Raw genomic sequence first — 23574 nt, forward strand, 5'->3', positions numbered from 1 at the left:
AAATCAGATTTGAATGTGATAATACCATATGAAAAAGTTAAAATAATTTTACTTACACAGAGGATCCACTGCACGAATAGGACCAAGATCAACTGGAGGACCACAACCATATTTATTCTTTGCCACAACACGGAATATGTATTCCTGTCCTTCCACAATGCCCACAATTTCACATTTGGATGAAGGTGTCTCCATAGGCTGTTTCCAAGTACGTGCCTTAGGTTCCTTTCTTTCAATAATGAAGCTAATGACATCACTACCACCGTCATCATCAGGATCACCCCAGTTCAACATCATCAACTTCCTCGTCACAACAACAGGCTTCAGATCAGTTACAGGCCCAGGAACATCTGTTAAATTGTAAAGAAAAATATTTTTCATTTGCCCATATATTCAGTTTAGTCTGTGATACACACACACACGCACGCACGCATGCACACGCACACGCACACACACACACATAGAGAGGTCAAGGTACTCACCCATAACCTCAACTCTGGTTGATGCTGACTTAATTCCACTAGGATTGGCAGCGGTGATCTGGTATTTACCACAGTCACCTCTCTGTACATTCTTAATAATAAGAGTGCTGTCACGACCGACATCTTCAATTTCCACCCGTTCCTTGTCAGGGTCCTTGTCCTCTTTTAGCCATTTAATGCTTGGTTGTGGTTTTCCAAGAACATGGCAAGGCAGCCTCAGTGTCTCACCAGCTCTAATGATGACGCCATTCTTAATAGAGAGGTCCAGCTCACAAACTGGAACCTCTGTGGAGACAAACAAATATCATGGTTAATATCCAAATAACATGGTTAAAATCCAATGCTTTTGAATTTTTTTACTATACTGCATATGTTACTATATTGACAACTGATTTCAGTTCAGAGATAAGTTACCTGCAGGATTTCTCACAATGACACCCGCTGTCATACCAGGTGCTCCCTCTCCGGCTGAATTTATTGCAATCACACGGATAATGTATTTACCACCCTCTCTCACACCAAACACAGTGAAGGTACGCTGTTTCCATGGCCTCTCTGTGTTACGGGACCAGTCCTTTGTACCAGCTATCAACTTGTCAACATGGTAGCCTTGGATTTCTCCTCCTCCGTTATCCAGAGGTGGATCCCACTCCACTTCAATGGAGTGGTCAGTTGTATCCACAACTCTTGGAATTGGTGGACCAGGAGGCACTTTAAGAGAGGGGGAAAAAAACATCACTCAATACACTATTCCTAAATGAGTAAATATGTCTACTTACGTCTGTGCTGCTGATGTTGACTTACATATCGGAGCTTGTGCTGTTCTGGGCTCTGATGGGGGACTGAACTTTCCGGGTCCAGCCTGATTCTCAGCAGCAACTCTGAAAATGTATGTCAGACCCTCCAAAAGGCCTTCAACATTCAACTCGGCGTCAGGAATCATGTTGCGATTGACACGTGTCCAGTGGGTGCTGTTGATTTCTCTCTTCTCCAACCAGTATCCCTGGATGGGGCTGCCATTATCATTGGGTGGTTCCCAAGAGACAAGCATACTGTGAGCTGTGACGTCATCGATTTCTGGCTTCTCAGGAGTCTCTGGTGGATCTATAATTGTCAAACGCATGTGCAGATTAACAAGAGTGTGTTATGTGCAGTATACAGTTTGTTGATGTATTTCTATGGTAACCGAAATCTCCTTGCAAGCTGTATGGTTTTACTATTTATTACCGAAAGGATTCTTTGCGATCATAGGTTTGGAGATTGCTGGGATTCCAGGTCCAAACTTGTTTTCAGCAATGACACGGAAGATGTACTCTTTGCCTTCAAGCAGTTTTGGTACTGGGTATCTGCATCCTCTCAAGGTTGTTGTGACAGTTGTCCATCCAATTTCAACCTTGGAGTTGTCTTTCTTCTCCAGCGTGTAGTTCAGGATTTCACTGCCACCATCATCAAGAGGTGGGTCCCACTTGCAGATGACAGAGTTCTTTCTGACCTCCTCATATCTTACGTTAACAGGAGGCCCAGGGGTGTCTGTCAATCACAAAATGAAAAATGTATTTTCAAATAGCAGTTATGCATAATAATTTAATAACTAAGAAATAATAATTCAAATAATAATTCAAATGAAATAGAATAAATGATGTCTTACCAAGGACATTGACTTCGCAGGTTGCAGTGCAAATTCCATGATCATTCTCCACTCTGATGGAGAACACTCCATAGTCTGATCTGACGGAGTCTTTGATGATGATGAAAGATTCCCCCTTCCTGGAGCTGTTGATCGTGAGACGCTGCTGGAGGGGTAGGTGGTCTGGCTCCTCAGGCTCCTTGACTTCCTCCTCTGGGGCCTTCTCTTCTTTCTTGGCCTCTTCGGCCTTTGCCTCACCGGGTTCCTTCTCTTTGGCCTCGGCAGCTGGTTTTTCTTTAGCCTCTGCAGCTTCCTTGTCCTTGGCCTCCGGCTCCTTCTTCTCTTCACCCTCCTTGGCTACAGGGGCATCTTCCTTAGCCTCTTTTGCTTCCTTGGCTTCCTCCTTTTCCTTCTTCTTCTTGACAACTGGCTTCTCTGGGCGCTCCTGCGGGGTCTCGGGCCTAAGGACCAGATCATTCCTCATCCAGGTGATTGTTGGGTATGGGGCACCAGAGATGCAGGCATCCAGTCTGATCTCATAGCCTCTCTTGACCTGCAGGCCAGATTGGAGACTTCCACTGAGGAAGACCTTTGGTGATTCTATGAATAACAAAAACAAACACGGGGTGATTCATTTTTTCCAAAAGTGCAGTAAAATGTAAGGGAAAAGTTGATGCAATGACAATTTAAACCTATCACTACCTCATTTTACAATAGTATGTGTAATTATATTTTAATTAAACAAGGCCACTAAAGCAAAAGTGATGTTGCATCACATAACAGTAACCCAAGATAACCATGTTCAGCTTACAATGTGTATCTTGGAAATGGTACAAATTAATCTGTTTAGTGTCTTTGGCATCCTTAGAGTGGTGTCTGAAATCATACAGTATTTTAATTGATGTGTTTGCATTATGCTAACAGCATACTATGTGTATTTTGGAAATAGTATAGATTTTTCTGTGTTTTGGCAATCATATATATATAAGATAATACTACAGTACTACTACTACTACTACTAATAATAATAATAATAATACTGATGTTTTACACATACCGACAGAGTCAGATGCTTTCACCATTGGAGTGCTGCGTGATGGGTCGCTGATTCCAGCAGCATTCTCAGCCATCACACGGAACTGGTACTGCTTTCCTTCCTTCAGACCTTTCACTGTGTAGGACAGCACTGGCACCAGGAAGTCATTGCATCTCTCAAACTTCTCTTCACCCTTCATCATCCTCTCCAGAATGTAACCCATGATCTTGCAGCCACCATCATACATGGGCGGCTTCCAGGTCAGGGTAACAGTGTGAGCAGTTGGATTGTGGGTCTCAACATCAAGAGGTGGATCTGGACGCTCTGTAAAATATTTAATATAAAATTGAGTTAGATTTATCAATCATATTTGGCAGAAAGGCTATTCATGTTAATGCAAGTATTTTAGTTTTTACTCACGCTTCTGATCCTCAGCAATCACAGGGTTTTTGAGCTCAAGGTACTCTCCTCCACCAATCTTGTTTACTGCCTTGACACGGAAATAGTACTCTCCATGGGGGATCAAATCCTTAACGGGCCAGCTGACTTTGTTTTCGCCGGACATGACATTAGTATAGGTTCTCCTTCCTGCCTCTCTGCGCTGTAGGACGTAGTGAAGAATGGGGCTGCCTCCATCATAGTTTGGAGGATCCCAGGATATCTTGCAGGTGTTCTTAGTGATTTCACTGGCCACAATCTCCTTGCATGGTCCAGGAAGACCTATTCAGAGAGGAATTGACATAAATAAATTGGACACAGCACTGATATGATAATCTGACACTGAAATAAAAAATTTGGAATTCAATTCCTACCAATGACTTTAACACTGATTGTTCCGCTTGTGGTGCCAAGGCTATTCTCCAGGGTGACCTTGTACTGCCCAGCATCTGCATGAAGGCAGCTGGGAATCTCCAGGTGACAGGCTGTGTATTCAGTCCTGAAACTGATCCTCTCATCAGCCTTCATTTCACTGCCATCTTTGTGCCAGATCACTTTAGGCGATGGCACAGCTTTGAATTTAATTGGAATATGCATCTTCTCGCCCTCCACAACAACCATGTCCTGACTTGCCAACTCCATTGTTGGGTTGCCTGTAGGAGAGAGACAAAGAAATCCTTTTTTACTGTGCTCAAAATAAGGACTGGAGATTAAACTGTTTTTATGATATGACATTTATAGCAGTATCCCAAGAAAATAATTAATGTTTATACTTAATGGTAATAATAAAAGTACACTTACAGTCAGCGTCTTTGGCGTAGATTTTATCAGAAATGTCAGAGGGCTCGCTGACACCGACGGAGTTCACAGCGCGCACTCTCACGATGTATGCCTTTTCAGGAACAATGCCCTCCTCTGGTCCTGCGGTGAACTTCAGCTCCTTGACCTGACGGGAGTTCACTCTCATCCATTTCTCAGTTCCGGCCTCACAGAGCTCAATGTGATAGCCAGAGACTGGGCATCCTCCATGCCTCTCTGGAGGTTTCCAGGCGAAAGAGATGTGGTCTCTTGCGGCTTCGGTGATTTGCAGTTCCTGAGGAGGAGATGGTGGGCCTTGGGAAGAAAAATAATTAATTTATTAACATGTCTCTCAAATAGACATTAATGGCTGGTCACGAACCCATTATTCTTATGATATCAGTACATTTACATATTGTTCATGTGAAATATAAACACAGAATATTACACTTGACAAACCTGTTGGGTCCTCAATGGTGAGGATCTCAGTGGGTTCACTTGGGTGGCCAACACCAGCCTCGTTCTCAGCACAGACTTGGAATTGAACCTCAGTTCCCTCAATCACATCAGTTACTCTGTACTTGCAGTCAGGGCCAGATGTCTTTCCAGACTTCATCCAGCGAGTGCCGAGTTTCTCTTTTTTCTCAATCTGATATCTAGAATAGTAAGTAAATGGCGACAATATATTGAGTGAACATTAAATACACACATCCCTATATAAGGGGATATATAGGGGCAGCCGTGGCCAACTGGTTAGGGCTTTGGGGCTTGTAACCTAAGGGTTGCCTGTTCAATCCCCGACCAGAAGGAAAAATGTGGGTGGGGAAAGTGGCTCAACACTGCTCCCCCATGCCCACATCCATGGCTGAAGTGCCCTTGAGCAAGGCACCTAACCCCTCACTGCTTCCCGAGTATTGCTGTAGCAAGGCGGCTCACTGCTCCGGGTGAGTGTGTGCTTCATTTTACTGTGTGCTCATTGTGTGCCTCACCTCCCTGTGTGTTCACTGTGTGCTCTGTGTGTCTCACTAATTCACAGATAGGATAAATGCAGAGACCAAATTCCTTGTATACGCAAGTATACTTGGCCTAGAAACCTGATTTACATTTACATTTTTTACATTTACATAACGGCAAACAATTTCACATAAACTATGAAAATGAAACCTCATCATAGTTACCTGGTTATTGGTCTTCCACCATCATTCTGTGGGGCTTCCCATACTAAGTCAACATAACGCTTGGAAATGTCAGTAACAGCCAAAGCATATGGGGGTCCAGGAGTAGCTGTAACAGCAAAAGCAGAACATGTAAGAATGAAACATAAACACAGATATGAAGTGTAACTTGTGATAAAAACCTGAATAACGTCTTACTAAATGTATCCTTGGCCAGAACGGAGTCTGCAAGTTCACAGTATGCGCTGGGCCCAACTGAGTTCTCAGCAGCGACGCGGAACACGTAGAGGGCACCGTCGTTCAGAGGAGTGACTGTGTACTTGCACTCCTTGACAGTGGTGTCCACTGCTTGCCAGCCTTTGCGCCTGACGTCTCTCTTTTCCACAATGTAGTTGATGATGGGTGAACCACCGTCCCTCTCAGGGGGCGTCCATTTCAGCTCAGCACTGTTCCTGGTCACATTCACCACCTGAAGCCATCTTGGAGGTGATGGAGGATCTACACAAAATAACAGTCAGTACATTTAAATTCAACTATAATATAAGATACTTTAATAGTTTAAAAATAGGTTTAAGTGCATATGGTATAGCATATAGGATAGAACTAACACATCCCATAAGTTAATTTATATAAATGTATCAAACATAATGTATCAAAAATAATGGTCTATGCCACTCACTTAGTCTCTCCTTGCACAGCACAGGATCACTTGGTTCACTGGGTTCACTTTCTCCTGCTGCATTCACAGCTCTGATACGGAAGGAGTACTCCTGCTTCTCCATCAGACCCTTCAGGAAATGCTCCAGGCTGACAATGCCATCAGCAACACGGACCCACTCATCGGTTCCGCTCTTGAGGAGCTCAATGATGTAGGACTCAATTTTGGCACCACCATCGTGCTCGGGTTTGGTCCACTGAAGGAAAGCAGATGTCTTGGCAACGTCTCTAATGGTGGGTTTACCTGGAGCCCAGGGAGGATCTGAAGGACAATAACAGTAAAAAAGTAGATTATGAGAAGGCAGGATAAATGTATTATTAAATGATTTTACATTATGTAGTCAGAAAACCCAACCCCAGTAATCCAGTTGTCCAATCTGTATGACATTATGCATTGGCTAGAACATGCAAAAGTGTTATTATTTATTTATAAAGTATATTTATTAATATATTCACAAATGCCATCCATGCTGGGCAAATTTGAAAAGGTACTAATATGTTACCAATTGGATCCTTAATGAGGATCTGGTCTGTCTCTTTGCTTGGTTTGCCAGGTCCAGCAAGATTTTCAGCCAAGACACGGAACTTATACTTCTTTCTTGTAGGCAACCCCTTCACTCTGTTTTGGGTATAAACAAAATGTTCCATTAATCATCTGTAATACCAAACAAAGAAAGATTTTGAAAAGATATTTGTAAAGATGACTATAGTGCAGAGATGTAAAAACTGTACCTGAATGTGGTATCCCTGATGGGAAGCTTGTTGCATCTGATCCATTTGTCAGCATCTGGCTCAAACCTCTCCACCCAGTATCCAGTAATGGGGCTACCGCCATCCTCATCAGGCTCGTACCATGTCAGAGTTACAGCATCCTTTGTAATATCGGAAGGCTCTAACTTGTAGGGAGCACCAGGGGTATCTGAAAGAAAAAGACAAAACTCCATTACCTGGTATACTAACTGTTATGATTTAAGATTAAATCAGTTGTACATTTTGGTGATACGTACCAAAGGAGTATCTGGCAGTAATTGGAGCGTGCTCAGCTGCAGGGCCAACACCGAACTGATTCTCAGCGAAGACTCTGAAAATGTAATTCTTAAAAGCAACCAGGTCGGTTGCCTTGTATGTGGTCTGTTTAACAGTGGAGGAGAGCTTGTGCCAGATCTCACTTTCTTGTGCTCGTCTCTCCACAATATAATTGGTCACCTTAGAGCCACCATCGTCACGAGGTGGATTCCAGGCCAGGAAGCAAGAATGGTTTGTGATCTCAGAAATATCAAAGGCAGCAGGGGGCCCAGGCTTGTCTGAAAAAAGTAAATATTCAATTTATTTGAACCATTACCACAGTATTTGTTGGCATTTGAAGCCACAGAGGCATTTAGAATAGTTTCTTTTGTTTGTAAAAATCAAACAGTCTCAAACCTAGAATGTTAACATCAACGGTCGCAGTTGCACGTCCACTGCTGTTGACAGCTTCAATAATGTAAGTAGCTGTGTCTTCCCTTTTGGTTTTGGCAATGGACACCACAGAGTGGCCTGGTTTGGTATCAATGGTGACATTGTCATTAGCCTTCAAGACCTGGTCAGCCTTGCTCCATTTGACCTTTGGCTCTGGTTTTCCAGTAATATCAGCGGGCAGGTCAATCTTTGTTCCAGCCTTGACAGTCAGGCCAGTAAGAAGCTTAGCATCCAGGATAATCTCTGGGGCCTCTGCATAAAAACAAAACCACGTTTTTGTAAGACTCAGGAATCTACATTAAACAACGTCCAGGTGATGAATCTACAAATATGTTGTTTACCTTTGGGATCTACTGCCAAAATTTCATCAGTAGGCCTGGATGGTTTGCCAGAACCCAGTTTGTTCAAGGCTCTCACACGGTATGCATACCACTGGCCCTCAATTAGTCCAGTCACTTTAAACCTGAGGAAGATTTAAAAATGAATGAACAACAGCAACAAAATAACAACAACAGCAATAATAATAATAATAATAATAATAATAATATCTTGGTAAAGCACCCTTAACAGTTTTTTTTTACCTTAATATAACGTCTCCAATCATTTTGATGGCACATAACCTCATAACACTTCTGCCATTGTCTGAGCGGCCCTTTGTAGGCGATTACTGACCTGGCAACTTTCTACTGTATTTTTGTGTAGGAAACTGCTATGCTACAGGAATTCATACAGAAGATCTTTTTCTACAGACTGCTGTCACTGCATTCCCTCTATATTAAATTGTTATGTTCAAATTGAGTTATGTTCAAACGTTGCAAAAGATGCATATTTAGTTTGTTTATTATTGCGCTTCTCAACTGTAGGGGGACCCCGAGAGCAAATCTTGTTAAGGGTGTCTTTAACTCATTGAGTGCCAAAATGCGTTGAGTGCCAAAAACGTAATATTACGTTTTTACCTTTTTTTTTAATTACGAAACTAGACACTCTAACACACCTTATATGTGATTTTGGGAACTCTGTAATGAATGGAAATGAAATATATGACAATCAAAAACTCATGAAAACGCACAATCTGGACATTTTATCTGGATATTTAATCTTAAAACTCTGCTTTTGATGGTTGCCGCTTTGGGCTGAATCAGTGACACATGCACGTCAGGTCAAAACCAGGCAATTTTCGTGGGTTTATAACTTGGTGGCAGTCTCGCCAGGTCTCGCTAGGTCACTTCCCGGAAACTTTACAGGCAACACTTCATATTTCATCAAAGACGCTACATCTCCATTTCTAGAAATAAAACAGGGATTTTGATGAAAACTAGCCACTGCTTAGCTTGGGATTTGTTAGGAACAGAGGCATGTAGAAATAAACGGTTTGTACCCACTGAGAGCTTAAAGTCTCACCTTTCAAACAAGCCATAATATGTGTCCATAGCTATAACATACGCTGTGGCTCTACAAAAATCGTCAACAATGATCAAGATTGCTGGCACTTTGGGCCAAAGCTTCCGAAAAACAGCGCAGCATTCAATGAGTTAATAAGATCAAAATATATTCCAATCTCTGTTCTGGCAATGTGATAATATATTAATATGAGACATGGTGTTACACTTACTTCATCTCAGGGATGGTTTCACTGCATGGCTCCCACTTGTCAGTGCCACGCTGGCATTTATCAACCATGTAACCTTTGATGGCAGAGCCTCCATCGTACTTCGGCGGCTCCCAGGTCAGGAAGATGCTTGAAGCAGACTTGTCCCTCCACTTGAGGTTCTCAGGAGCATCGGGAGTAGCTACAAATCAAATTAGCCTTTAATTACCTAATTCATTCTCATGCTTCATGAAATAACATACTGATATAGGTCTGAGGCTGACTTTAGGATTGCTATTACTGCTTATTCTAAACTTACTTGCTGGTGAAGAGACATTGATTGGTTCATCAATGTAAGCTGGCTCTCCAGGGCCACACTTGTTGCAGGCAGTTACCCTGAAGAAGTACTCTTTTCCCTCAACAACATCAGTGACAGTGTATTCTTGATCCTGAATACCACTTATGACCTGGTTGGTAGACATAGCCACATTTTTAGCACAGTTTAGTATTGATAGTACTAAAGGACATTGAATAATCTCACTTCAAAGATCATTTTATTTAATAAATACCTTAACCCAGGTCTTCCTGGAAGCGTCACGCTTCTCAACCTGGTAGCCAGTCAGTGGACTTCCACCATCGTGTTCTGGGGCCTCCCACATGAGGTGCACATGCTTTCTGGTGACCTCTGCCACCTTGAAATCTTTGGGTGCACTTGGAGATGCTGTGAAAACAAACACCAGATAGGTAATGTTATTTTATCTTCTGGGTATGTTTTAGACTCCAGTTATGAACCTAAACAAATGATTTTTAATGGTGTGATCTTACCAATGACATTAACATCAATCTCTCCTGAGACAGAAGAGACATCGTTCTCTAGAGTCAGAGAATATGTTCCTTTGTCTGGACGAATGCTTGGTTTGACCAACAGCTCAGTAAAGGTGCTCTTGGTGACCATAGACACACGCTCATCTGGAGTGAGCTCCTTTTCGCCGAAAGTCCATTTTGCTTTGGGCACAGGGTATCCACTGATGGGCACACGGATTTTGAGAGGGAAGGGAACAATGACCTCCAGGCCATCCTTGAAGCCACTCAGGTCCAGTGTTGGAGCAACTAAACAAATAGATAGATTGTGTTACAACAACACATTAAATAAGACGTCATGTGTCATATGAAAATCAAGTGTCCAGTTATTAGTATTTTGTCTGGATACATACAGTGGGGGTCATCTGCCAGAATTGGTCCAAGTATGTTGGATGGATCTGATGCACCAGCAGCATTCTCAGCAAATACTCTGTAGTTGTAATGCTTTCCATGCTTTAGACCAGACAACTGAAAATACCAAGAAAGAATTGCTTAAATGATCAGGTCTGTGGAACAAAAGTGTCCCTGTTAAATTGTTCATCATTCAATTGTTCACATAAATATTTATATATTAATACATGCATATATATATTCAATAGCTCTGAAATTACCTTGTAAACAAGGTCTGGGCAAAGTCTAGCATTGCATCTCAGCCACTTGTCTGAGCCATCCTCGCTTCTTTCAATGATGTAGCCAGTGATCATGCTGCCACCATTACGCAAGGGGGTCTCCCATGTGAGCTGAACAGTCTGCTTGGTCTGATCAGCATAGTTCAAGTTAAGGGGTGGGCTTGGCCTCTCTGTAAAGAACAGAATTTTACATGAATATCAGTTTATAATGCTGGTCACTGTATAAGGCAATTTTTTGGGAAATTCTAAACTAGAAAAAAACAACACTTTGAGGGAGAACAAATCAACAAACCAATAGGATCCATGATTTTGACTGGGTGTGTGGCAGCGCTTGGCTTGCCAGTTCCAGCTTTGTTCTCAGCTCTGATGCGGAAGATGTACTCTTTATTCTCAATCACGTCATTGATGACTGCGGTGCGATCTTGAGGCTTGGTAACCATGACGGCAGACCATGACACAGCGGTGCGGTCACGGAGCTCAATGATGTAAGCAGTGATCACAGAGCCTCCATCAGACACTGGGGGTTCCCAAGTAAGGGTGGCGCTGAACTTGGTGACATTGCCCACCTCTACATTCTGTGGTGGATCAGGAACATCTAGAGGGGCAAACAAAAGCTTAATTAATCTCATACAAGTTAACTTTCTATAAAAAAGATAAAACTGCATGGTAAATAACGCATGGAGAGAGAATGAGATACTTACCAAATTTGTTCTTGGCTTGAACGGCCTTGTCAGTTTCCACAGTTGGTCCACTTCCCAGCCTGTTACGAGCACACACGCGGAATAAGTACATGGAGTCTTTCTGCAGGCCTGTCACAGTGTACTCTGTGCTATCGGCGCGGTCGGTGGCCAGAGTCCAAGTCTTGCGTCTGACGTCGCGTCTCTCCACAACGTAGCCAATGATTTTGCTGCCACCATCACTCTCTGGCTCCTCCCACACAAGGCTGACTTCTCCATCAGCAGTATCAGCCACATTGAGGTTCTTAACAGGTCCGGGGATATCTAAAGGAAATACCATTATATGTAGCATTATGCTACCACTGAGGCTACTTGTTCATTAAACATGACACAATTAAATGACACTTTGAACCAGATTAGCATACCGATAACTGTCAGGTTGATGAAGGCCTCTCCTTGTCCATGCTTGTTCTTGATGGTCACCTTGTATCTGCCCTGATCAGACTTCTTTGGATCCTTCAGTCTGTACTCTGTCTTGTCAGCAGATGTATGAACATTATCTCTTGGCAAACTGGTGCTCTCGTAGAACCATTCTGTATCAGCCTTGGGGTAAGCACTGAAGGGAACTCCCATAACGAACGGCTTTCCAGCATCTGTCACAAGGTCCTGGTCCAAAGTCTTGATCTTGGGCACAGCTTCAGACAGGCAAGTAAAATAAGTCAATGCATTTCTCAATGATGTTTGATGTACATGGATATGTCAAAGAAATCTCAGGTATTGTGACTTACCAGCCAGCTCCAGCTTGGCTCTGGCATCCTTGTCCTTGGCAATGACTCTATACTCTCCCTGGTCACGAGGTCTGATTTCACAGACTTGGAGTCGGTGAACTTTGCCCTCGCTCACCATCTGGTACTTGTCACCCTGGACAATGGTCATGTTGTTCCTCAACCATTTGACGTCCACCCTGTCTTTGTTCAGCTCAACCTCGTAGAGGACATCAGAGCCAGGAGGCTCGAATACATCTTGAGGAGGTCTGATAATCTCAACAGGGATCTCTGTAGAGGTAAATGTATAAGGAATGGTTGAGCAAACATATAGTGTGTACATGTATAATGATTCATATACACATTCACAGTAATATTACTTGCTTTAAGGCCTTACCCTCAACAAAGAGTCTAGCCCTGGATTTCCTGTCTTCCACACCACATGCATATTCACATTCATCATCTGGTCTGCATTCTTTGATGCAGAGTTTGCAAATCTTGCCATCTTTCTCCATTCGGTATCTTGAAAAGATAACAAAAAATAATTTCACACATTTGCTTTTGCATGCCATTAAATATCAACATGGCAAAGTTGAAAGAAAGACCGAAATGCTCACCTAGGTCCTTCTCTGATTTCACGTCCATTTCTGTACCATTTCACCTCAGCCTTTTCCTTGGTCAGTTCACAAGTAAACTCAGCGTCTTCAAACTCTATGATAGTTTGGTCTTTGAGCTGCACGCCAAAGTCAGTTGGTGCTTCGCTGATGATCAGCTCAGCAGAGCACTTGTCGGCTCCTGCAATGACTTTGTACTCTCCCTCGTCTTTGAGGTTGCAGTCTTTGATTGTCAAGGTGTGTTTGTCTTTGTCCACTCTGTACACAATACGCTTGTTGAATGTGATCTCCTGACCACCCTTCATCCACTTCAGTGTCACGTTTGGTCTGTTCACCTTGCATTGGAAGGCGATCGTTCTCTTCTCCTGTGTTTCACAGTCCTCAATAGGTACAATGATTCTAAGGTCCTCCTCTGTGAAAAGACAGTTACAAGAGTCAATGTTTTCCGTATGCACTTCCTGGAAAAACATATTACTGTAACTAAAAAAGTGTCTCTACCAATCATTACCTTGTACTGTAAGCTGGGCAGAACACTTGACCTGTTCCCCACGGCTATTTGTCACCATAATGGTGTAACTGCCATCATCTGACTTCTGGGACTCTTTGATTCTCAATGAGAACACGTTATCTTTCTGGGTCATAATGAACTTGCTGCTTTCAAACATTGTCTCGTCATTTTTAAGCCATTTTGCTTTGGCCTCTTCAGTATTCACCTCGCAGTTAAGAACAGTCTCCTGTCCCTCTCCTGTTTCGGTGTCTTTGAGTGGCGTAATTATCTTAAGTTTCTCTGTAGGAAAAAGGTTATAGCAGTTTATTTTTTATGCACAATACATTTCAATCCTATCAGCTGGAGGAGCAAAGAATATGTATTACTGTGTGCCATAGTGAATGATATTATATTACTTATATTTTACTATCATCATATCCTTTACATACTGTAGCATTTTATAGTATGTCAGATACATGTGAACTACCTACCGATAACTGTCAGTTCAGCGGATGCTCTGACACTGCCGATGTGTGCAATGTAGCCACCTTCATCATGTCTATCACAGTTCTTCACAATAAGAACTCGTTTTTTGCCGTCAGCACGAATTTCGTATTTGTCATCAGATGTAAGCTCCTTGTCACCTTTATGCCATTTGACCTCAAAGGTATCTTTGGAGACTGAACACACAAACTCAGCCTTGTTTCCTTCGATAACTTCCTGGTTCTGAGGTCTGGCAATAAACTCAGCAGCCATTTCTAGAAAAACAAACACGGGTGATTTAGTAATAAAATATGAACAAATTAATGCATGTTCTCATGCCTTCATCATTCAATCTCACCTCTAAATTCTTATTTCTGAAGTGCGAAGGGTGTAAATTTAAACATAAACATTGTACATAATGAATACATTAATGTAAAAGTTACCGTTAATCTTCAGGTTGCCTGTGGTCTTTGTATTTGGAAGTCTGCATTCATATTCTCCAGCATCACCCATGCGGAGATCCTGAATAATAAGGATCCTCTTCCGGCCATCCTGGATGCACTCGTATTTGGCTCCCTCTTGCAGCTCCTCGTCACCCTTGTACCAAGTGACCTCTGCACTGGCCTTGGATACTTCACAGATCAATTTCACACTGTCTGTTTCAGTTCCTTCAAAGTTGGCCAGATTCTTTGTGAATCTAGCTTCCTCCTCTGTGGGAAAGATTTAGAACAGGGATAAGTCGCACATTTCACAGACCATTAGATAGTTAAGCGTGAATTACTTTTAAGAGAACTCACCGACAACGGTCAGCATGCCGGAGCTCTTGGAGGTCTTTGCGTCACATTCGTATTCTGCCTCATCATCAAATACGGCCTTGTGAATGACCAGAATACGCTTAACACCTTTAGCAATTATCTCATACTTTTTGCCTTTACGGATCTCACAGCCATCCCTCAGCCAGCGGACCTATGAAAAACATATGACTGTAGATTAGCATTTTTGACTATTTGTAGTATTAATGAAAAAAGGTCAATGAAGTGCTTTTAGAAGCCTGCTAGAGGAGAGGGTAGCACCTTTGCGTTTTCTCTGGATACTTCGCATTCAAACTGTGCTGTTTCCTTCTCTTTGACCTCAACATCATGGAGTGGCGTAGAGAACTCAACATGTGGAGCTGCAAACACATCAGTTTAGCGTTAATGATGACTGACCCCCTCATTTGTAGTGCGTGAAATACTTTTTTGGTTTTGTTTTGACACTTACGCTCAACGTTCAGGAAAGCTGACGTCTTGAAATGTTTGGCATCACAGGTATATGTCTTTGAGTCATCGATTGCACAATCGTGAATAAGAAGTTTTCTTACACGGCCATCGGCAACCATGTCATACTTCTTGGTCTTGCGGATCTCCTGTCCATCTCTGTACCATGTTACCTCCGCGTTTTCCCTGGAAACTTCACACTCTAGTGTAGCAGTGGCCTCCTCCTCAACTGTCTGGTCCTCCAGAGGTTTAGTGAACTCAGCTGGGGCCTCTGGATATGCATAGGATTAAAATATTAGCGCTTCACTTTTTATCTTTCTGAGACTGTGCATTACGATAATTTAAAAAAAAAAACTTTACTTAATATACAAAAACTCACAATTTTTACATGCTAATTCATGCTAATGCATGGAAATCATATGTTCTTATAGAGTAACATTTTCACAGACTCATCATATGAGATTCATATTTTTTTTTTAACCTTTAATCTTAACATTGTTTTTTTAACCTTTAATCTTAACATTGTTTAAATAACTATTTAAACTATTTTGCTGTACTATAAAAATGTTCTGGAGCAATGTCATTGGCTGTAAAGCTGTTTATATTCAAATGTTATTGAAAATGCTCAAACCAGATCAAGTAAAATAATGCATAGCCAGTTCAACTACAAGTGGTAAATAAATCTTCAATCATGCCATTGCTGAAAAGTGCATGGGCTGTTTGGCATACTAGCACTACATTTTCTGTTACTTTTCAACAACAAATTCCCAAAACAAAATAACGCCCATTTGCACCACACAGTACAACTGAAAATGGCAGCCTACCATTCACTTTAAGGTTGGCTTGTGTCTCGAAGTCCTTAGCAGTGAGTTTTACTTCCCCGGCCTCCGTCAGCTTAACATCCCTAATACTCAGCGTGTGCACTCTCCCTTCTGCCCTGGTGACAACCTGTGCAAATCAAATGCATTGATAAATCAAACTCTCTCTCACTTCACTGTCAGCTGTGCAGGGCGAGAGTGAGAGAGCGGTGGCTATTTTACTCCCAGCAACAGACACAAGCAGCTGAAGGCCAGAAACAGAGCTGGAGAAGTGCTCAGTTTCACACCTCTGCCTGCTGCCTACATAAGGCACGGGCTGGTTGCTTAACATGTGGTTATATGTTATGGAACAGGCCTCCTCCTAAAGCCTGCAGTATAGGCCTACTTGAGTGAATGCATGCTCAACACAATGAATTAATGTATATTAGAATTACTGTATACTTAGTTAAATGCATATATTCTTTCAAAAAATATATTTGCTTTAGGAAGTTGATAATATTCTTGAACATTAATTTCACATTAGTTTCACACCTCTGCCTGCTGCCTACATAAGCCACGGACTAGTTGGTTAAATGTTGGGGAACAGGCCTTAAGTGTGTAGGCCTACAGTACTTGTGTGAATACATGCTCAACACTGAATTAATGTACATTAGAATGAAGTTATACTACTAAGTTATATGCATATATTCCTACAATACATTATTTTTCAGGAAGTATATATTCCTGAACATGAATCAGAGTGCATGTTCAGGAAACACAACTAATTCTTTTGGAAATTATTTTCTAATGGAATGGTGGCAGTAGTTCACAGTTACACAAGGACTTTTACCGGTACATGCATTTCTGACATCTCCTTTGGGCACAGTTTAGGCATTGTGCTGTGTACCATAGCAATTGCCATGTGTATTCAATATGTTCAATATGCTATTATTTCAACCTCACAAATATCTTATATGTCATGTAAAACATGCTGGCACTTGTCTTTTACTCTAAGCATACCACAAATCTTACAGTAACTCTACCCTAAATGTAAATATGGTAACAACAAGCACTTTTGATGTAACAACAATCAATTCTGAAACAGATTTTGACAGCAAAAACAGCTAAATCAAATTTAGTTAAAGGTTCATAGCTCATTTTGAATTATAGATGATCAGAGTCAAACTGTTGTGTTCCCTATGTACAGTCTGGCATCATAACAAGGCCTCAATCTAAGATCACACTGACTGCTCAGATCCAATCTCACTGAATCAAACATACTTGGCAAAATGTCAATCATCACAGTCATAAAACAGCCATCAACACAAACAAACCACACATACTGCACATTCCCGTACCAAATAATGACACAAACACATGTATATTTTACACAAATTATACTGCGCAAACACCAGCAAAATAAATCTAACGTTTTTAGATTCCTGAGTCCGTTTTTTTTACTCAACAGATTGCAAAAACCATATGTGACATTTTCACACAGCTTGCGACACTTCTAAACTACAGTATATCTGTCAAATTGGCGGTCCTGCCACCTGCCATTGGACATACACACTTGAAGCAGTTAAAAATAACCAGAGGAACGCTTGCAGAGCAGAATAGCCCTCTCCGTTATCTCAAAACCCGGATCAAATGCTCAACTGGAATCCTGATCTTCACAGGTCCTTATATGCAGAAAGCTTGGGAGTGATTTATGCAAGTAAAAAACTAAATAATTAGTTGCTTAACTGAAAGTTAGAAGTTGTTTGTTTAAAGTAAGTTGTTTAAACAAGCCCTTCCTTGCTCATGCCACTGAAAAACAACAACAATGTTGACAGAACATGCAAGTACTCTGTGCACCTGCTAAGGCAGAGGGGAGGGCATCAATCTTTGATAGAAACTAATCACAATTAATGAACCTTCACAAATTCAATTAAAAATGAAAAGCCATCATAAATATTTCTAAAACCACATGTCAATATTCCAGTGAACACTGATCTTGACACCACGTCTGCAGCTGATATAAACTTTGAACTTACCCTGTCGCTTGGTTCCAGCTTGGTACCCCCAAGGAGCCATTCCACAGTTATGCCCTCATAGGAGAGTTCACAGTCAAAGGTGGCAGTCTCTCCAGCAGTGACTGTAACATCCTTCAGAGGCCTCATGAGGCCTATCACCCGTGCTTTGGATTGAGGAGAAGACATTGTTAGTCAACCCCAATTCCTGAGAGACACCGGTAAATCCTTAACTGCAAATCCACATTTCGCTGTCCGGCTGACAACAGGCCACTGCTCTAGAGCCCGTAAGCCTCCAGGACAAGTGGGGATTCTGTCGCAGGGGGACTTGTCATTGGGGGGGCCTCCTTCATTTGCATATTGAGTTTCCTTAAGATGTATATGGTCAGCAAAAAAACGTCAGTGGTGGGAGGCAAGTTGAACCTCTGCCAATCACTGCCGGAGCCACGCTAGATAAGGCATGTATCTTCTAAAATAGCCACAACACCGGATTGGCCGTCAACCAACCCCCTGCCAAGTTACCCAGGTTGGCAATCTGTTGCCGTCAATCAACCCTCTGGAATTTTCCAAGAAAAGGAGAATGTCGGGGTCGGTGTTACCCAATTTAAAAAAAAGTGCCGACATCATAGGGATGACTTAACTTTCATAACAGTTCGTCCATGTTTTGTAAGGGAGGCATTTTACAACAAAATGTATGGTCAGCTCAGGCATTTTGGAAATTAAAAGTATGCCAACCTTAAATCCCCCTAATAAACAACTCATAAAAACACTTTCAACACCTACTTAAAATGGAAACCCATTTGGCAGAGTATTGTTTGATTGAACAGATACCATAGTAACAATACCTTCATAGCTGAAAAGTAATGTTAGTATTGATACTAATGATAATGGTCATAGAAAGAAAATAGGTCTTCGTGCTGGGAGACTTAATCCTTTGTGAATGCAGAGTGTCTTACAATGTGTGTTATGTGGTTCTCACCTTTAACTCTCAGCTGGGCATTGGACTTGGCGTTTGCAGCATGGAAGTCGATTGCTCCAGCCATATCCTTGCGCACGTTGTAGAGGATCAGTATGTGCTTGGTTCCCTCTTCCTTAATCTCAACGTCCTAAAGGTGAAATGGGATACTGTAGCTGATCTCCATATGACTAACTTGATTTTAATTACATATAATGAGCTCTTGCTTTTATTAGCTTGAATCTTTCCAAAACTTAGATACATTCTGGCTGCAGCATAGCAAGGGAAACAAAACAACTTACAAGGCCTAAATTAGTAATTACATCTAAGAAAACAATTCTAGTAACCTTGAATGATGTTGTGATTTACCAGAGGATAAATATCAGGGGATAAATTAACAGCCCACTTGCCAGCTTTTACAGGCTAAAAATATGTGCATTCATAAATTAAGTAAGAGGAGCTGTCCTTGCCCAACTGATAAAATGTCCTCTCTACGATGCCATTGATTGGCTAATATATGTGTCATAGAAAATACTATTCTTGTAATCGACATGTTTGAATGTCCACACATTCTCGTCTTATATAATGTTGCAAGACACTTACAGCAGATGAGTGAAGGGTCTCTCCCAATAGCTTCCATTTCCCATGAACATCTTCCTCAGAGATCTCAGTCTCAAATCGGGCAGTTTCTGTCTCAATTACTTCAACACTGTACAGGGGGCGTACAACCTTGATGTCACGTTCTGTGAAGACAGACGTATTTCGAGAAAGGCATCAAGTTAGGTCAGTGTGACATAATGTGTACTTTGTAGACTGACAAATTGTGCGCGTGAAGCCCATACCTTCAATGTTCAATTTAGCGGTAGTTTTGTCAGAACCACAGTCACAGGTGTATTCACCAGTGTTGGTCTTCTCAGCTATCTTTAATGTAAGAGTGCGCGTCTTTCCATCGGATTTGATCTGAACATTCTTGGAGGGGGTAAGCTCCTTGCCATCATGGAACCATTTCACCTCAGCATGGGACTTGCTCACTTCACAGTGCAGGATAACTTCATCCTTCTCAACAGCTGTGTAGTCATGAAGCTTAGTCGTAAAGTAAGGATCTCCCTCTAAAAGATCAGTAGAAAGGAAAAATATTAATCCCAGCAACAAAATGTATTCTGAAAAGGAGCCAGTGTTTTTCCAAACAGGAGAAAAAAAACACTCAAAGACAAGTTAAGGAAGAATATAACATTATTATATAGTTCTAGACTCAAAGGGAAAGGCAATGACTTATAGGGAAAGGCACACATTTTCTGTTGTTTTGCATTTATAGCCTGTCAATTTATACAGCACTGTTGCTGGTCATTAGTATTGCACTACTTTCAGGTCCATCAAACTCAATGTTGTGACTGGTTGAATTTTCAATATAGTGTTACATTTATGATCACTATAATTTGTTGCATTATTATTATTATTATTGTCATTGTTGACCTTTGTGCCCATAGATTACTATTAAAGATATTATTTTACAATTTTAAACATTTCATTATGTTATGTTTGTGTGTATGGGGAGAACTTCCCTCATTTACAATTTTAAACATTTCATGACGTTACTCAGCATGTTTGTGTGTATGGGGAGAACTTCCCAAAATGGGAGTGGAATTAATAGTCCATGCCCATCGACTTGCATGGGTCATGGAGAAAATATTGAAATGCTTTTTATTGAACTTCATTTTAAGCAAAAGAGTGAATGTCAGAAAACACAACACCGGGCTTTATGTAGTAAACAGTGGAGCACATAGGCATATAAAGATGATTGCTGGCTTTGTGGTCCAGCAGTTTCCTTGATACAGACTGGCACTGGTCCGCAGTCCATAGTTTGAGAAGCGCTGACCTAAGGAATATCTAACATATTCACCCAGAACAGTGAGCATGGCCTCTGAGGTCTTTCCGAGAGCCTCTGCTTTAATCAGGGAAGTGTCATCAATGGACACTTCCTTGAAGGAGAGGGTGTGGACCTTGCCATCATCTGACATGTGCACCAATTTGCTGGGGTGCAGGCGCTTGTCATTCTTGTACCATGTGACCTGTATATTGTCATGCGAAAGTTCAACTTTGAACTCCGCAGTCTCGCGCTCCTTCACGGTCACATCCTTGATGGGCTTGACAAACTCAAGACGAATGCCTGAAAAAAGGAACAAATATGATCAAACTGAAAACATGATCCTCAATCCTAATCCTTAACCCTAAACCTGATTTTCTGTCTGGAACATCTACTCAACCTACCTTCAATGATAAGTTTGCCTGACGTTCTGTTGTCCTCTGCCTCAAAGGCATACTTGGCCTCATCACTATAGCCAGCCGCCTTCACCACTAGAGTGTGCCTTTTCCCTTCTTGAATGATCTCAAACTTGTCATCATTCTCAAGCTCCTGAGTTCCTTTGAGCCAGCGGAAAGTTTTGGGCTCTCTGGACACCTCCAACTCAAACCTCGCCTCATCTTTCTCATACACATGCACGTCACTCAAAGGTGTAATGAAAGTCACCGGAATCTCTGGAATCAGCAAGGATGTAGAATGGATTGGCATGATTCACACCTTAAAATGTATAAATTCTTAAATCTGAAAAGTGATTGAATATTACGGATGATAACGGGATTACCTTTTACTTTCAGAATTGCTGTGCATTTGGCATTTGCTCCATGGAAGGTTAACTCCCCGGATTGGGGAACTTTGCAGTTATACAGTATTAAGGTGTGCTTTGCTCCATCCTCAATAATTTCAACATCCTGGATGCGCAAGAAAAATAATATAAAAATGTAAATAATAACTCTATCAACATCAGTTGCCCCAACTATCCACAAACAAGATGGCAGAGTTTAATCAGCGGTTCTATTACTCACTAAATGCAAAGTCTTGTTGCTAGTAATTAAATTCAGGGTTCCCACCTATTTCCCAACTATTAAATCCTTTCAGGGACCCTTAATGAAATTTCCACGCAGAACGAGTACTTGAGTACTTTATTCAACAAATTGGGCCTAATTAATTAATTCTAATTAATTAATGAAAATTAAACAACACTTTTCATTCCTTCGCTAATAGGCTAATTAGGCTACATCAATTCAAATGGGAACTTTTTAATACTGCAGATATTATTACTTAACATTATATCATAGAACAGTGCAATAACATAAGTCATTTTGCTACACCTAGATATAACAAAATGAAAAGACTTTCCCAAAACTTTCAAGAAATTAGAGAGACAATCCAGGCCTGGCCTAGTATTCTAAAATCCCAGTTGTCAATGACTATGGGAACGCTGTAGATTAAGGTCTTGACTGGCAATACACTTAGACACTGATAGGAATGAAACTGTCTGATCTACCATAAAAATAACAATGCTCTTTCTATACTTACAGCTGAAGGAGTAAGGACTTCTCCATTCAGTTTCCACTGGCCATGTACATCATCCTCAGAGAGCTCAACCTCAAAACGGGCTGTCTCTCCATCAAAGAGATCAACACCATACATTGGCTTAACCACTTTGATGTCACGTGCTGCCAATAAAAGGTATGTTCCGTTAAAACAAATCCATGCTTAAGGACACTATGGAGTGCTCATGAGATATGAGCCATGTTGTCTTCGGCTTTTCGTCGGTAGTCGTCGGTTTTTGTGAAGTGGTATATGTCCATACCCATATACCAAAGTCCAGGCAAAGAGCGGAAGAGACATTGGTGTGCTTTTACATCACCAATATATACAACACAGAAAAACAAGAGAAATAGTCTAGAAATAGCTTCTGTCCTCTATGCATTTTCCTTTCCTTTGTTTTAGATCATTTGTTTTTGGCCTTGGAATAAAGTAGTAGGCAAGATGCACTAATAATCATCTCAGAAAATCAGAAGAAAAATGATCTATATAAAAATTAACAACTATTTTCTTTTTATGGGAAAAGGGAATATGAATGCTGATATCACATTACAGGGAACAGGCAATCCCCATCATGGGTGTGCTTCCCAAAAAACATTATTGAGCAACTATCATAGTTAAATAGGCTCTCCACGGTTGCTACAGTGGTTGCACAACCCCACGTTGCTCAATATTTTCCTGAGATAGCTATAGAGACTTCCTCCAAGGGTAGATAAAATTTTCAATCTCAGGTATTTAATTGCATATTATTTCAAGGATTGAAGCATCAGTGATATGAGCTGACAGTGATCTGAGTATTTTATAGGAATGGCCTATGCATGAATTCCCTTTATGGAAATGCAAAGAGGACACAAGTAAACACTAGAACACACAGAGATCATAAAGACAACAAAAATGATATAGGCGTATGCATTAAAAAAAGAAGTGACAATGTCAACATAACGTAGGATGTGACATTTGAGTAGAAGAGGCATTCAAGTAGGGACACCATACTAGGTGGTTGCAGATGCAGAAATGGTGATTTATTCCATGTTAATACACGCAGTGAGGGGTGCATGTCTTGGCTGAAACAAGAGAAATCCTCAAGGTTGCACCAAGTGAAGTTAAGATCATCCATGCCATGAAAGTGGACCTTGCCTTAGAGAAATGGTGGAAGCAGTGTATTCCCAATGACTGTAGCACTTATGTAATGGAACTCATTTATCTAAACAGACTACTTTCTTCAAGCTTTAGAGTCTGTAAACTATAGTGTGATACATTTGGCATGTATAACTGTGGTAAAAAATGAAAAAACAGCCTTTATCTTCAACA

The 23574-nt window shown here is 41.3% G+C and overlaps 1 protein-coding gene across 1 annotated transcript in view; it reads right to left on the reverse strand.

The window, feature by feature from the left end:
- The window catches only part of LOC121703966 (titin-like), a 182083-nt gene that overhangs the window by 75832 nt on the left and 82677 nt on the right, over positions 1-23574 (reverse strand). Inside the window, exons 92-137 of the mRNA XM_042084447.1 lie at positions 22252-22391; positions 21497-21623; positions 21123-21389; positions 20755-21021; positions 19697-19963; positions 19458-19597; positions 18879-19005; positions 17924-18066; positions 15915-16038; positions 15095-15361; positions 14908-15005; positions 14632-14800; positions 14278-14544; positions 13843-14109; positions 13373-13651; positions 12868-13276; positions 12648-12772; positions 12275-12541; positions 11912-12181; positions 11511-11810; positions 11102-11404; positions 10792-10979; positions 10534-10648; positions 10145-10429; positions 9889-10040; positions 9639-9786; positions 9344-9521; positions 8073-8194; positions 7696-7983; positions 7281-7577; positions 7006-7192; positions 6777-6892; positions 6236-6535; positions 5755-6054; positions 5560-5665; positions 4841-5037; positions 4385-4696; positions 3958-4236; positions 3566-3865; positions 3167-3469; positions 2131-2709; positions 1710-2012; positions 1287-1586; positions 897-1193; positions 483-767; positions 57-350 (exon numbers count right to left, since the gene is read on the reverse strand). Coding sequence (XP_041940381.1) covers positions 57-350; positions 483-767; positions 897-1193; positions 1287-1586; positions 1710-2012; positions 2131-2709; positions 3167-3469; positions 3566-3865; positions 3958-4236; positions 4385-4696; positions 4841-5037; positions 5560-5665; positions 5755-6054; positions 6236-6535; positions 6777-6892; positions 7006-7192; positions 7281-7577; positions 7696-7983; positions 8073-8194; positions 9344-9521; positions 9639-9786; positions 9889-10040; positions 10145-10429; positions 10534-10648; positions 10792-10979; positions 11102-11404; positions 11511-11810; positions 11912-12181; positions 12275-12541; positions 12648-12772; positions 12868-13276; positions 13373-13651; positions 13843-14109; positions 14278-14544; positions 14632-14800; positions 14908-15005; positions 15095-15361; positions 15915-16038; positions 17924-18066; positions 18879-19005; positions 19458-19597; positions 19697-19963; positions 20755-21021; positions 21123-21389; positions 21497-21623; positions 22252-22391 — 10854 coding nt within the window. The remainder of the gene's footprint in view (positions 1-56; positions 351-482; positions 768-896; positions 1194-1286; positions 1587-1709; positions 2013-2130; positions 2710-3166; positions 3470-3565; positions 3866-3957; positions 4237-4384; positions 4697-4840; positions 5038-5559; positions 5666-5754; positions 6055-6235; positions 6536-6776; positions 6893-7005; positions 7193-7280; positions 7578-7695; positions 7984-8072; positions 8195-9343; positions 9522-9638; positions 9787-9888; positions 10041-10144; positions 10430-10533; positions 10649-10791; positions 10980-11101; positions 11405-11510; positions 11811-11911; positions 12182-12274; positions 12542-12647; positions 12773-12867; positions 13277-13372; positions 13652-13842; positions 14110-14277; positions 14545-14631; positions 14801-14907; positions 15006-15094; positions 15362-15914; positions 16039-17923; positions 18067-18878; positions 19006-19457; positions 19598-19696; positions 19964-20754; positions 21022-21122; positions 21390-21496; positions 21624-22251; positions 22392-23574) is intronic.

This window comes from Alosa sapidissima, chromosome 2 (genome assembly GCF_018492685.1).
Source record: "Alosa sapidissima isolate fAloSap1 chromosome 2, fAloSap1.pri, whole genome shotgun sequence".
NCBI lineage: Eukaryota > Metazoa > Chordata > Actinopteri > Clupeiformes > Clupeidae > Alosa > Alosa sapidissima.